At 54.5% G+C, this 15,135-nt stretch overlaps 1 protein-coding gene across 1 annotated transcript; it reads left to right on the forward strand.

The window, feature by feature from the left end:
• The first annotated feature begins 1,198 nt into the window (after positions 1-1,198).
• Positions 1,199-13,290, forward strand: LOC122570130 (protein Wnt-1). The gene is made up of 4 exons (XM_043732430.1): positions 1,199-2,199; positions 5,234-5,496; positions 10,430-10,704; positions 10,790-13,290. The coding sequence occupies exons 1-4, from the start codon at positions 2,006-2,008 to the stop codon at positions 11,345-11,347; spliced, it is 1,290 nt and encodes a 429-aa protein (XP_043588365.1). The 5' UTR covers positions 1,199-2,005; the 3' UTR covers positions 11,348-13,290.
• The last annotated feature ends 1,845 nt before the right edge of the window (positions 13,291-15,135 follow it).

The raw sequence follows: 15,135 nt of genomic DNA on the forward strand, positions 1-15,135 counted from the left end.
TGCAACCGGGAAGGGGGAGAGAAGCGAACGGGGAAAGAGTAGCAGCGCGATAGTGGGAGGGGGGAGAGAAGCAAAGAGAGAGAGGGTGATATCTGGGAAGGTTTTCGGAGAGTGGGAGAGCTTCGACAAAAGTTCCTTGCGCGATGACCACGAGGAACGTAGTGGGGAACTCGACAGGCGTGGCCTTGATAAGGACCGCCCGCCATTTCCCCTTGAAAGCCACGTGCTAGACTACGTGGAGCAGAGAGAAGAGACGTCTACCAGAAGCTGCCAACTTCATCTCCTCCACGGGTTTCACTCGCGATCGAACAACCCTCGTGGAAAAACGTTCGTCGATCTCGCTTTATGACCGACGTTCATGTCGTAAATCTACGTTCGAGTTCTTCTTTGCTGTATATTCTTCGCGATCGACGTCCAGCACCGCGACCGCCGACGAGGAGAACGCTTCGTCCAAGAGTGACTCGAGTGACGAAAATACAAGGGGGAAAGAGACGCAACGCGAATCCGAGGAAAGGAGGAAGTGGAGCAGTAGAAACGAAGAAAGAGAGGATCGAAGGAAAGATCGGAAGATCGAGCGGAAGAAGAAGGGCCGGGGTCGAACGAAGAGAGGCGGGGCGAGATTCGATCGGCGTTGGGGGGTCCGGCTATCGAGCGGTCGAGGGGAAACGGACGCCGCTGCCGGCGTCGCGCCGAACGACGGAGTAGAGAAGAAAACGGAACGGAAGAGAAGCGAAGAGCGAAGAAGAGAAGACGGACGACGAGAAAAGGGAAGAGAAGGGAAGAGACGAGAAGAGAAGAGACGAGAAGAGAAGCGAAGCGAGCAGAAGAAGAAAGGAAGGAGGAAGAGAAGGAAGCACGGAGCGTGGAGGAAGAGAGAAGGAAGGAGTCCGCTAGGGGGGAGAAGGAACGAGACGCGTAGAGGAGCCTTGGGGTGGAGAGGGGAGAAGGTTCCGTTCTCTCTCTGAAGAGAGATCGGCTCTTCCGCGGAGGAGCGCGTGCAGTCGCTAGCCGAGGCCTATACTTGTCCGTCGAAGGGTATTGGTTCTCCAAGTCGGTACCGTACCCCCCGAGACCGGGCAAAAGAGAAGGAAACGACGAGTCTCCCCTTGGCGCGTTCTCTCGCGGGTCGACGCTCGTTCGCTCGCTGCTCGCTGCTCGCTTGCACGTAACGCGTTTCGTTCGTTGGTCCTTCGGTTGGTTCGGCGATTCGTTGGTTCGATCGGCCGATCGGTCGATCGATCGCGCGCGCACTCGTCACGCGGCAACTCGCCCTCTCGATACGTGACAACACGGAACAAGGACGATCGTCGTTGCTCCGTTTCGCTGCAAGACGCGAGACCGGACGACACGAGACGAGACGGGACGAAAGGAAACGCGACGAGACGCGCAGCAAGACGGAGGTAAAGAAAGAAGGAACGATCGAGTATACGCGACAACGACGCCGACGACGACGAAGGATCGAGACGAACGATTTGAGGGCTACCGGCCTGCTTACCGGTTTTAGCCTGTTCCGACGGAAAACGTCGATGAGGGTTGCCAGGTATCCTTCGGCCTTTCCGTGCTTCTCCCACCACCTCTGATTCGGCGAGAACTCGACAAGGGTGACACCCACCCCTCGAAAAAAGCCCTTCGGGGGGTGAGTTTCCAGCACTCGACGTCATCTGGCCCGCTCTACCGACTACAGTTGCCCAACGAACGGTCGCTCGTCGGTGTTACGGTCCTTGCGATCGAGCTGCTGCCATTGACAGCTGACCGCTTGTTGCCTACGCTTCGTGTATTCGATCGAGATATCGGCCGCTGTGGACGACTCCCTCCTTCCTTCCGGAACACGGAATACTCGGAATTGTCGTTCTGGACGATGGTTTGAACGTTCGTCGAACGATCATCGACCACGTGCATCTCCGTCTTCATCGAGTGTGCCCACGACGAACGCTTACTATGTGCGCGACGCCGTTCCCGAATATTATCGTGTGATGTTCGCAATACGGTGAGTGAGCATTGGTGCATGGTGTTTCGCCGCTCGACGAAGCTCGATCAGAATCGCGATAGGATCTGCGCGCCGCGGTTGCGTTTGATCGCGAAGAAGAAGAAAAAGAAAATGAGGCTTTGGATGATCATCGGCGCTCTGGCGGCGGCGACACACGCCTCCATCGCCGAAATCACCAGGAACAAAAACCGTGGAAGAGGATCGATGTGGTGGTGAGTAAGATAAAACTTTGGATATTAGCTGCGTAGAAAGCGGAGAAGGACGACGTGTCGCCGCGCGCATGACAGGATCGACGCGACGGATCGACCTCGACCGCGCCTCTGTCGCGCGATGGTAAAAAGTCGAAAGGGAAAATGGATTTTCGCGTATTGGTCGATGTAACCTTTGGAGGTTAATTAGGCGGGCCGGCAAGAGCCGTGTTAACACCTGTCTCGCGTCTTTTATCGAGCTAACGGTGGCAGCGACACTCGCGCGCCTTCTTATTAATTCATTAATCATAAGTCTCGGCTCGTTCGTTTCAATCCGCCAATGATTTCTCATAGGTTGAAGCGCGCGCACGTCGCAGGAACAAGAAAACGCTGGATGGATATTAGATAATGGCTAACTTCATTAGCCGGGTAATAAATAACGTTGGCGGTGCACGACTGAGCGAGCGTGCGTGCGTGCGTAGTTGCTCGCTCGCAACCGAAAGAGATAGCCGCGGAAGTATCCGCATAACGATAAAGTGTCGGCGATAAATCAGCCGAGCTCGATTGCTTTTCCAGCCGCGTTGATTTAGCACACCGCCACGCACGTCCGCCACGACGCGCAAGTAATTATTACCTACGAATTAATTAATCTAATGCGACGGTAAATTCGCGTGGACGCGTACGACAACCTGCTTCGAATTTCGCAGTCGAGCGTAATTTATCGCCGGGGACTTGTCGGCGAAAGGCGGATTGACTTTTCGGTCGAATTTACATCTACGAGTCTCGTCGCCGTTTCTTCCATAGATATCGTTGGCAGATCGGTAATATATTTGCCGGTAACAGGGTATTACTTATCGCGTTAGCGCACGTTCCCGCTAGCTAGGCGAAACGCGTGACAACGATTCTGGGTGGTCCCGTTCAACCGTTCGACCGCGAGCAGCCGACACGGAGATACGCTCGATCGTTGAAAAATCAGACGATTCGCGGGAGTGGAGCAGCCGCGGGCGACGTTAAGTCGGTCGACGGGACGGAGTGAAAAAGACGTCGCATCGTCGAATGAGAGTCATGACGTCTCAACCTGGTTCGCGACATCGTTCCAGATGCGATCGCGATCCCACCGGTCGATATACGTGGTTCGACTCTCGAAAGAAACGAGCGACTTCGAGTTGAGAATTCTTGCAGACGAGGGGAGAATTAATTCAGCGATAATCGCGCGAATTTAATATAGCCTTTTGTCACTGGGAGCGCGTGGCACCGGATCGTTATTAGCCCTCGCCGGTCGATAAATTATTTTCGTGGTGGTGGCGTGTCCGCTGGCAGAAAACACGTGGACAGGCTAGATGGAGAGAAGCGAGGGGGAGAAAGGGCAGAAACTGGGCAGGATCGTTGAGAGTCGTCCCTGAGCTTTCTGCCCGACGTAAATTACAAGCAATAGATATATCCTAACCGGTCCGGAGCGCGGCTTATTTATGGACATCGCTTATCGAATGCATCGTATAAACGTTTCAGTGAGCAAGCGCGCGCTCAAACCGGCGGATTCGTCGCCGCGTTCGTGGCCAACGGATCGAGCGCGGTAAGAATTTCGCGCATCGACGAAAGGAGATTACGGTTGCGGGAACGAAAGCAATGGAAAAAGACGCGAATGCCGACCACGATGACGCCACGCGCTCGGTATCCAGTCTCTCGAGTAATTATCGCGCGTGCTTCGTCCGAGATTCCACCGGATTTCGCTCGAATCTCCGCACCCTGGATGCGATCGGAGCGAGCGCGCGCCGCTACTTGGACGGAAGAACGAAAAATCGATCGAGCAGAGCCGGATCGCGTCGAGTGGCCGCCACCACCGGCGTAGCCAGTTCCGGGGTGTTCCGCGTGCTCGTTGCTTTTACGACCGGTGTATCGCGATAACGTTTATTTACACTCGCTGGCACGGTGTCAACGAGAGATCTCGGTCGCAGCCAGATGGGTTTTCGCGGTATGGTATCGCGCCGTCTAGCTGCTCTAGAGTGACTGGTAGGCTGTTTCTGCTAGGCGTCAAGTAACTCGTTGACAACGGACCGTCGACAGAAATTCGAACACAACGATTAGCTGTTTATTGTGCGCGGCGACGACGGATCCGATCCCTACCGGCGCGAGCTATTTTTCGAATCGGCGCGGTGCACGGTCGCGTGAAACGCGCTCCATTCTCAACTAGGAAAAATAACCAAGCGTGGCTGCGTCTCGCGCGTAGCGAAACGGCAGCCTCGTAAACGAACCTCGTCTCCGCCAGTGAAGATTGTTCCCGGCGATTTCGAAAAGGTCCCGATCGAGCCGCGTGCGCGCACGCCAGACGTTTCTCTAAAGTTTGCACGTTCTTCCCACGAAGGGACGCGGGCAGACCGCTCTCGAGCGTTTTTCTGCGCGACGCTCGATCGATCGAGACGCGAATTCTTTCGCAGCCAGAACTCGCGCGGCAGCTTGATTTATATATACGCGGCTACCGTTGACCGAAACTGTTGAACCAGTTTCGTCTTTCGAACTAATCCTTCTCCGTGCTCCTTCCCCCCTTCCTCCACCCTGTTCTCTTCTTTACGCTGCTTCCCTTTCCGTCTCTCTCCTCCTCTCTCTTCCTCCCGCTCTCCAGCCGCTCTCGATATACCGTTTTTACGCGTAAACCAAATTAGCGTCGAGCGAACGCACGAGAAATATCAATGACGCGCGATCTCGACCGTGAATCGCGGAACGGGCTATTTCGCACGGTTCGCTGTACGCGAGAATCAAAGTATGTCGTGGTAAAACACCGCGTCCCGCGGTTCCGCCGTCATCGTCCGCTGTCAAAACTCTTCGTTAACGCGATCTCTGTTTGGAAGGGTGTCTTTCGTGCGGCGCCTGTCGACTTCCTAGGCCAGGCCCTGTCCCTCGATCACGCTCCATCCTTCTCCGATCCATTATCCCGAGCAGAATTCGGTCGAAAGACTGCAGAGGATGGTCTAACACGTCTCTCTCTCTCTCTCTCCTTTTATCGAGCGACAAACACGCGCTACGAAACTAAACGAAGCGATTCGTTCGCTTTTCTTCGCAGGGGAATCGCCAAGGCAGGAGAGCCCAACAATTTTTTGCCAATGTCGCCGGCCTCTCTTCACATGGATCCTACAGTGTACGCGACCTTGAGGAGAAAGCAGCGCAGACTAGCCAGGGAAAACCCAGGAGTCCTAATGGCCGTGGCTAGGGGTGCGAACCAAGCGATCGCCGAGTGCCAGCATCAGTTTCGCAATCGTCGATGGAACTGTTCGACCAAGAATTTTCTTCGTGGGAAAAACCTCTTCGGCAAGATCGTCGACAGAGGTAAGCACATTTCCTTTCTCTTTGCCGCTACTTTTTCTCTCTCGACCAATCACCGGTTTCGTTAATTACCGCTCGAAAATTATCAGCGGCGCGAGTCTCGCTAATTGGCATCAAAAGATATACGTACCTTCGCTCTTAACGATATTCGCGACCGATCACGAAATTAGCAAACATTTTTACGAGGCTCGTGTCCATTCTTCTTTCTCGTTTCTCTCTCTCTCTCTTCCTCCCTCCCTCTCTCGAGTTGTGGCTACCACTCGGACTAGATTCGAGAAGAATCGAGATTCGCGATAAAACGGCCGCGTCCATATATACATGTATAACGGACCATAAGGTGGACTCGTTCCACGTTCCAAAAAACAGCCCATTGTCCGTGGTCGTCTCCGACAACCGGTATTCCCGATAGAGATTTACAGAAGACAAGGTTTCGAGGAAAGAGACCGAGAAAAAGACGAGCTAGTGGAGAGAAACGGAGAGAGGTTTCTGAAATCGCGGTCGACGAATCTGTGATTTCGTGGCGTCGACTCGCGACCAGCTTATCGCTGCTGCGAGCGACCGCGCCATCGGTCGAAGTCGTCGGACGATCCGATAATCGCGCCGCATCATCGATAGACGGGACGATCGCCGAATAACCTATACAAAGTGGTCGAGTTTCAACGCGGTAATATCGTTAGTCGATCGATTCGTGAAGCACCGTAAAACGCTAACCCTTCAGCCGTGTAATTAAGGTACAAGCGTAATTAGATTACGGTTCGTTAGTTAGTACGCGATTAATTTCATCGTAGCGTAAATCGGTCACGGATACGAGCGGTCGAGTAGCGCGTTTTTTCTATCTCGAATGGAAACGCACGTGTTTCGTCCGGGCGACGGATCAAAGGGTTTTGCCAATCGGCCTGGCAAAACCGCGGACATCGGCTATTTGAAATTCGGCGACGGGAACAGGGGTGGCCGGGACGGCTGGACCGGAAGATTATTCCAAGACGACAGGGTGTCCGCTCGGAGGGTTGTAGCGGAAACCGGTGCGATGGGATAGGGTGAGGATCAGGATCGTGGAGAGGAACGAGGGGATCGAAAGGGGCGTGCCCTTGGTCCGAAGGCTCCGGGCACGTGCCCTCACCGACCAGATGTATGTTTTGCAACCTGATAATGGACCTTCTCGTACCAGTTCTGGCTCCCCTGCGGCTCTTTTAGATCTCGTCGAGGCGATTGTAAGCCGAGCTTTTTCGCTCGGCCCGCTCCCGCCCTATTACGTTCGGTGTCCCCATATGGCCACTTATCGCGCTAGTAAAACCGAAAAAGAAGCACGGGATACAAAATAGCGGAGAGGAAATGGATCGGTGCGCCGTAACCCTTGCGCGACGCCACGCATCGACGCGCTCCAATACGTCCCGTGTCTCTGTCGCCTAATCGGAATACGGTGCAACGGGAATCAAATTTCCGAACGTTTTTGCGAGAATCAAGTTATCCATCGATTCCTGCATGCGGCAAGAAACAGCGCCTCAGCATTTCACCCTTTACTTCGACCCGATCAGGGAGCACCAGTTTCTCTTTTTGATCGCGATCCGGTCTCTGTCCTTTTTACCCGAGATTAGATCTGCTCGGGGCAGAATTCGCGTTTGCGCCCGCGAGGGGAAACACAGCTTTTCAAGAGTAGATCGTTATCTTTGATCCGTAATGCCCGTGCGTACTCGTCGTATTTAGAGATCGAAGAGGGGATCTAGCGCAGACTGGTCGCCGCGCGACGACCTAAACCGTCGTTTCCGGATTATACAGGGGGTCGAACGATTATACACGACGCGTGTGCTTTTCTTCTCGTTTTTCATCCGATCTCTCGTTCCTCTTTCTTCTCTTTTAATTTCCCTCGACCGTGAACGAGATCCGTTCGATTCGGTAACGTCCGTTCCTCGAGACTCGAACGGCAGAAATATCCCGCGCGTGTCCAACCCGAAAGAACGCCGCGATACTTTTGGAGGCGTTTGTACTCGATATTATAGCTGGTAGTGAATAGGTTCGCGGCCTGTAATCATTTCGCCGCCAAGAGCCACCTACCGCATCGGTGTCTACCCTCGGTTTCGTCGGTGCTCCTTCTCCGGCCACGGTTCTTCTCTCTCGTTTCCCCTGCGGCGCGCATCGTTCCGAGGTGTCGGCCTCGCGTGGATTCCGAGCCGAGCTCCGTGCTCGTCTAATTGCTCGGTAAACTGCGAATCTCGCGAGGCCTCCGTGCTGGCCTCGCGTTTTCCCTCGATTTCACGGATCTCGCATCGAATTCCGCTCGGGCAGAGAGCAACGCGGAACGAAAACGATCAGAGCGCACGAGCGCGCTCATGAACGACGATGCATCCGGTGCACTTGGCGAACTCGGAGATCGAGATCGAAAGAGACGGTGAGAGAGGATGGTGAGGATCGGGAGGCCATTTACAGGGGAAATTCGCGATCGATATCGGAACGGCGTGGCGCGCGAGCGTCGCGTCTTATACGGAGACCCGTCATCGGGTTTTTACGACGGCGTTACGCCGCCATAAATCGCGGCCTATGATGGGCTACATGTGTCGACGGCACGCCACGATTTCTTGCGAAAACGTGAGCCGCGAGCCAATGGGCCCGTTGCCCCTCATCGGTCCTCCGTGATTTTTACATCTTGTTTGCTTCCACGCTTCTCGGTACGAGTTCCCGCGGCAGTTCGCGGCCTATATGGCGATCGCATTTTCGCACCCCTCTCCACCCTCCTCTGTGCCCCCCTTCGTCCCCTATCCTCCAGCACTTTTGCATTCAAGCGATGCGAGCTTGTCGATGCAGTTTTTCGAAGATGGACGTTGCTCGTCTCGACCAATCGCGCGTTCTTCGCCTCTCCTTCTCTCTCTCTCTCTCTCTCTCTCTCTCCCTCTCTCTATCTACTTATCTATCTATCCATCTATCCATCTATCCATCTATCTATCTATCTATCCATCTATCTATCTATCTATCTATCTATCTATCTATCTATCTATCTATCTATCTATTTATCTATCTATCTCGATCGCCGTCCGACTTCCTGCGGATCTTCACGGCGGTAGCAATAATTTCCGGCGATTTTATCTTTCTGGAATTTCAGCACGGCTGTGGACAACCGTCGTAAAGCCACGTCGCTATGTCACTCGGCTCGATCTCGCGTCGACGCCTTTTTAGTCTTAAGTCGAGAATCTCGGTCCTTCGGATCCTTTCTTGCGCTCGCTTTTTGCAAAACCGCGATCGCGAAACTCGACTCGTCGCCGTGGATTTTCCTCCGGACGGACAGGTACGGAACGACCAGATGCGCAAACGAGCCAAAACTTTCCAGCAATGCGTCCGACTGTTTGCTCTACGGCAAACGAGCCGTTCCTCCACCTTGTTCGTTCTATTTGTACGGGCCGATAAAGCGAACGTCAAACCGTTTATCGCCCGTCGAATGACGAAACCGTGGTCGCACGCTACTCGTCCACGATGACAAACAATCCCTAGGGATTATTCAGAGTCGTGCTTTTCGCTTTTTGCTTCGCCGCGTTTCCCTTCGTCCTTTTCGTTTCTTCTCGAACCGCGTTCTCTTTCGATAACGATTTTTCGCCTGAAAGGCCGTTCGCGCGACTCGCCTCGTCACCTTTTATCTCCACCATCGACTATTTGACGATCATAAAATCGTGAAGAAAAAACGGTTAGGATAAACGCTCCGAGTATCCCGATGATTTCATCGTCGACAACGCGGCTTGTTCGTACGCGTTCATAACGGAGCGTTTTCGCGAGAAAAACTCCCACCAGCCGTGTAATCCTTTCGTTATGGCAGTCGGAGATGATGAGGAATAATATCCGTAACCGATGAAATTTCGGGGAGACAGGTCGAAGATCCGGCACGGTAACGCGGTGGAACGGCGTAAATCTTGCGTTGCCTCGCCGTCGGCTGTTCCTCGTGTGTTACCTCGAGGCTGGAAAGGACCGTCGCTCCCGTCGACCACCGTTTTCGCCTCCGGTCTTCGCTTCGGATTCGGGGATTAGGAAAAATCGTTTCTTTCTTTCCACCTCTCTTCCTTACCTCGTTCTATTCTTCCCCTATTTCGGCGTGAAGGCTGCTTTTCTGGTTCGCATAGACCGCGTGAACGCGAACGTTGCCTACTGCCGAGCGACAGCCCGGCGCGGAAAACACTCGTGACGAATTCGGATCTAGCTCCAAAATTTGATGCGCTTGATCATGTCTCCAATACCGGTTTCTTTTCTTCCACTCCGGAACCGTTCAACGTCTTACTTTGTTCAGCCACAAATGCTTCGACCGGGCCATCCTTGAGCATCTTTTCCATCCGGCGTATGCTCTTTACCTCGTTCACGTATCGATACAACTCGTCCAAGTATCGCGCGATAACTCGGTGTTACCCGCGCGGCCGAAAAAGTGGCAATTGGCGGAACGTCTCCTCGGATCGGAGGCAGCTCGCGATGCCTCGGTCGGCTGGCCGCAAAGGTGCCGGCAGGCACCTGCGCCTTATGCAGATAAGGTCGAGGTGCTTCTCGGGTCAGCCCACTCAGGGTTAAGGTCGCGTTCCCTTTCTTTTTCTCTCTTTCTCTTCCTTCCTCCTCGTCCCGTTCCCGCTCCAGCCGCTCATCTCCGTCCCTGTCTCTCGCTGGAAGACCGTGGCGCGTTCTTTTCCCTCGACCACGTCGTCGTGGGTTCCTTCCACACCTGTGCGGAGTGAATCTCGCGCGCGCAGGTAGTCCACGCGAACGGCCAAGGATTGAGACGTTGCCTGACGTCACCGCTCGCCTCCCACGTTCCCGTCCGCCGTCGCAAAAGTTTCGTCCGCTTGATCGGCAGCGCGATTCCTCCCTCCAACGGCGCGCTTCCGGCTCGATCGGTGGACGAGCGGCAGAACAGCCGAGAAAACGAATGGGAGGAATCGATTCGACGGACATTAACGGTGTCGCGTCGTTACAGGTTGTCGAGAGACCGCCTTCATCTACGCCATCACGAGCGCCGCCGTGACTCACAGCATCGCGAGAGCGTGCAGCGAGGGCAGCATCCAGTCGTGCTCCTGCGACTATACCCACCAATCGCGGCCACCATCGGGCACGCGGGATTGGGAATGGGGTGGCTGTTCGGACAACATCGGCTACGGGTTCAAGTTCTCCCGCGAATTCGTCGACACGGGGGAGCGTGGCCGAAATCTGCGCGAGAAGATGAACCTGCACAACAACGAGGCCGGCAGAGCGGTAAGTCTTTCTCCCGTCCTCCTCTCGCCGAACCAACCGATTTGCTTCCAGACTAGAGAAAAAAATGTCGTTTCGTTTGTCGCAGCACGTGTCCTCGGAGATGCGGCAGGAGTGCAAGTGCCACGGCATGTCGGGCTCCTGCACCGTCAAGACCTGCTGGATGAGGCTACCGAATTTTCGCGTGGTCGGGGACAACCTGAAGGATCGGTTCGACGGCGCGTCCAGAGTTATGGTGAGCAACTCGGATCGGGTGCGTGGCAACGGGAACGCGATCGTGAGCAATTCGGCGAGTAATTCTGTGCACGGCCATCGGGAGGGTCTGGGTCGTCGACACCGGTACAACTTTCAACTGAAGCCGTACAACCCGGAGCACAAGCCACCTGGTCCGAAGGATCTCGTTTACCTGGAGCCCTCGCCGCCGTTCTGCGAGAAGAACCCGAAACTTGGCATTCTCGGCACTCACGGTAGACAGTGCAACGACACGAGTATCGGTGTCGACGGCTGCGACCTGATGTGCTGCGGCAGAGGCTACAAGACGCAAGAGGTGACGGTCGTCGAGAGATGCGCCTGCACGTTCCATTGGTGCTGCGAGGTCAAGTGTCAGCTCTGCAGAATCAAGAAGACGATACACACGTGCCTCTAGGCATTTCTCTCTCTCCTCTATACTCGGTCCCTTTTCTCCCGAACAGACTACCTCCTTCCTGGCGAAGGACGTTTCCGTAGTCTCACGTGGATCGTTGGATCATCGACGTTGCCGAAGAGGTGGTACGGATGATCCTACCGCCAACAACTCTGCGTTCAGTTTCACGCGTTCAGGTTGACCGAGCCGCGCGACGGAGCCTGCAGTACGAGCGGGTTGCTGCTCCTTGTCTCCCAGTATTACGCGAAACGATCTAAGCCGCCGTATATTTATTACGACGTTCCACGAACGCGTACTAAAGACTGAGACGGCGAGAAGAATTGTTATCGGATCGCGATCGTAATCTTAGCACGTTAGACGTAATAATCGGCGAATTGTCGTTGCATTGTACATACGATAATCCCTCTTGTTCCCCGTTTCGCTTCGAATCGCTTCGCCACGCGGCATCTTCTTAATTTTAGGGAGAACGCGGGACCGCGAGATTCGTTACACTCGTTATTTATTCCGATCCTTCGGATCGCGCACTTGTATATATGCATAGATTATAGGTATATAAATACACAAATTTATATGCAGATGTATAAATATATATATATATATATTTTTTTGAAAATCGCGCTCGTCCAAGTGTCGCGCGAGAAGTCTGTTGTAAATAGTCGACACCGTTGAGACGAAGCCCACGCTCCGCGAGGTGCGAATAAATTATTTTTATACGTCTCTTCCTGTTAACTCCTTACTTTTGGATTCGCGCGACGCTGTTCACGTAGAATTAGAAAAATCATTAGCCCGGTGTTAGACGACTCGACCTCTATCTACCAGCAAAGAAACGGTTTTTTACGATACTTGTAACGCACAGTAGACTTTTTTACTTGACTCTTTGTAATTTATAAAAATGGAGGTATAAGAAGAGGAAATAAAGACGACTACGAAAGAGTTGAAAGATCTTTCCAGGCGTTATTTTTGTTACGTTGACTTTTTAGGACGCGTCGTCGTCGACGTTCCATCCACCGACGGCGGAGTCTCCGAGGAAACGCTCGCCGTTCGATGGCGTTGCACCACCGCGCGCACCTATCCTCGCGAAATATAGCCAACTGGTTCTCCGGCTGGACGACTTCATAACTCCTCACCGGGCGAATATCGTGGGAGGCCCGTGCCTCCGAGAGGACTGGTTCGACACTCTCCCGCTTCCCTTCCTCACGAACGACCGTTTCCCATCGCGTTCCTTCCTCCTACGTCTCTACCTTGTTTCGTTTCTCCTTGGCCGCGCGCTGCACGCGATGATAACGAACGAAGGAATCCCGCAGGAATCTCCGTACGGGATAAAAGGATTCTGACCGCATACGAACAGGCATCCGCGCTAATGGTTCCGACACTCCCGCCGCCCCTGCCTCCTCCTGGTCCCTTTCTCTCCGCGACCCGTATCCAGCAGCCTCCTTCGTCGACTCCGCCGCTCCCGTCCCCGTTCTTTCCTAACGATCGGTATTTCCACTTGTAAGCGCATTCCGAGAGAGTCCGCGCGTCGATCGGGCACGATCGAGAGCTCCGGCGAACGTACGTCGGTCCTCGATCGTCCGATCGATTCGCAAGGACCGCGTGACCCGGCCGTTTCCTCCCGCGAACCGAGTCGCGCGCAACGGTCCGAGATCGTGCGGCAGCGCGCACGATGGAATTAGGTGGCACCAGGAAGGGTAGGTTCGCCGCGATACTGAAACAAATTCTTGCCGCGCGAGGGGCTCCCACCATCCCGGCAGACAAGAATCTCGAGCAGCCGGGCCACTTCTCACGGCGGTGCCTTTGATCTCGACCGGCCACCCCCTCGTCTCCATCACGGTCACTCGAGCACCGGCAGCGCGACCGTCTGCCTCGCCAGCCAGCCTTTTTACCCGCTGCCGTGTTGATGCTACTCTCTGTCCCCTGCCCCTCGTTACGCTCCCCGTCCAACCTCGTCGTCGTCGACGAAACGGCTCCAAGAAGCCCGAAAACCACCGAGATATACCGGACGCGAAGGTGGATTCATTCGGTTTTACTATTATTACGCATACCGTCACGCGTGCGGCTCGTTCCGGAATCTTCCAAGGATCCTGCTGAACTAAATCTCCCAAGGATCTCTGCGCGACTCAGCCTGCTCGCCGGCAGATGCTCGAGAACCGCGCGTCGATCTCGTTCTCGCGGAACTTTTACCCGCGTTACGCGTCATCCGGCCTAACTTTGATTTGCTTGGATCGAACGAATCGTCGGAGTCGACCGAAGTCGAAAGGAGAAAGCTACCACGATCGACGGTGTATACCGTTTAACGTGGGGATTCAAGGCCCCGAGAAAAGATGCCGAACGAGCGGATGAACGAGACTTCACCGGTGTCTCACGGTTTCGCGGGAAGATTCGTCTTCGGGGGGAGAGGCTCATTATGCCGGACGAATACGAAATTCGGTCCACGAGGTTGACAATCGAGGGCCCCCGAGAGACACGGGCTCGCGTCACACCGTGTACAGGACCCCATCAGGGATGCCACGCGCGTGTGATCGGCCACGACGCGCCGCGTGCCGTTTCGCCCGCCTTCCTGCACCGATTTTATCATTCTGCCCGGCTTCTCGTAACCCTTCGGGTTTCCTTTCTCCCTTCTCGCCATTTTTCTCTATCTCTTCGTCCACCGTAGTTTTTTCTTTGCAAGTTTATCTGGTGAGACGGCTCGCGATGGGTCGTTCGTTAATAAAATTACAACGAGAAAAGATCGGTAATTTCGAGCGGCGGAAGAGGAGAAACAAACAGAACGATCCGAGTAAAAAGAGGCCGGCTGAGAGGTTTAAAGTAAACGATTACGAGGACGAAGGTGGAGGAAGGAAACGACGAGAGTGGAGGAATAAAAAGAAAACGGTGGAAGGAGAAAGAGGAGAAGACGAAGAAGTCCGGCGTGCTTCCTGTTGCCCTAATCTTCCACTCCGGCGAGATCTCGTCCTCGGGAGGAATTATTTCCGATAAAAAACGGGCGAGTAAATCAACTAATTTATCGTTTTTGCGATTGGGAAGAAGGTGGGTCGTGAACGCGTTTGCCGGAGCATAGGCTGCCGGAATGGCAGGAATCCCTTTTGGCGGGCCCTGTGGATCTGGCCGTCCTTTCCGAGGGCCATTCGTGGGAAAGAATATCGGCTGACGTTCGGGACCACACGGTCGAATTATCGGTGTTTTGGCGTGTTATAGGACTCGGCCGATACTCTCTCCACCTCTTTTCGTTCCTGTTCCCGTTCGGCCGAATTGGCTCGCGCGAGCGCGCGTCCGCTCGCATACGCCCCTGCCCCCGCGGCCACCGCTGCTCCCTTTGCCGTCTTTGGCCGTCTTCCGCGGAACGAGCAAAGGGAATCTCCTTCGGAATCCACGTCCCTGCCGACTGTGGGAACGAAAGCACGAGATCGCGATTCCCCGTACACCGTGTTCAGACGCGTTCATCGACAACCAGATTCCTATCCTATCTAGCTTTATCTCTCCCTCCGTTCCCGTACCTCTCCCTGTTGCTCGCTACGAGATTCGAGAAGTTGCTCGGTATCGAGCTGGAATTCGCGGGACGCGTACGTTTCGGCCTCCTAGTATCTAGCCTTCTTCGTTCTTTTCCATCGACATTCCCGTTTCGCACGAAGGTCGAGACCGTTGTTCGGCGGCCGTACGAGCGCAAAGAATCGCGTAAGAGTACCGTGACGAATTGACGCGAGCGGTACCATTCCCCATGGTTGGAGAGGCTCGCGTGGATCACGCGCGGTGTATCGCGAGCGGGACGATTAATCGACGGAGTCGGTCGAGCT

The sequence above is a fragment of the Bombus pyrosoma genome, linkage group LG1 (assembly GCF_014825855.1).
Source record: "Bombus pyrosoma isolate SC7728 linkage group LG1, ASM1482585v1, whole genome shotgun sequence".
In the NCBI taxonomy this organism is placed as follows: Eukaryota; Metazoa; Arthropoda; class Insecta; order Hymenoptera; family Apidae; genus Bombus; species Bombus pyrosoma.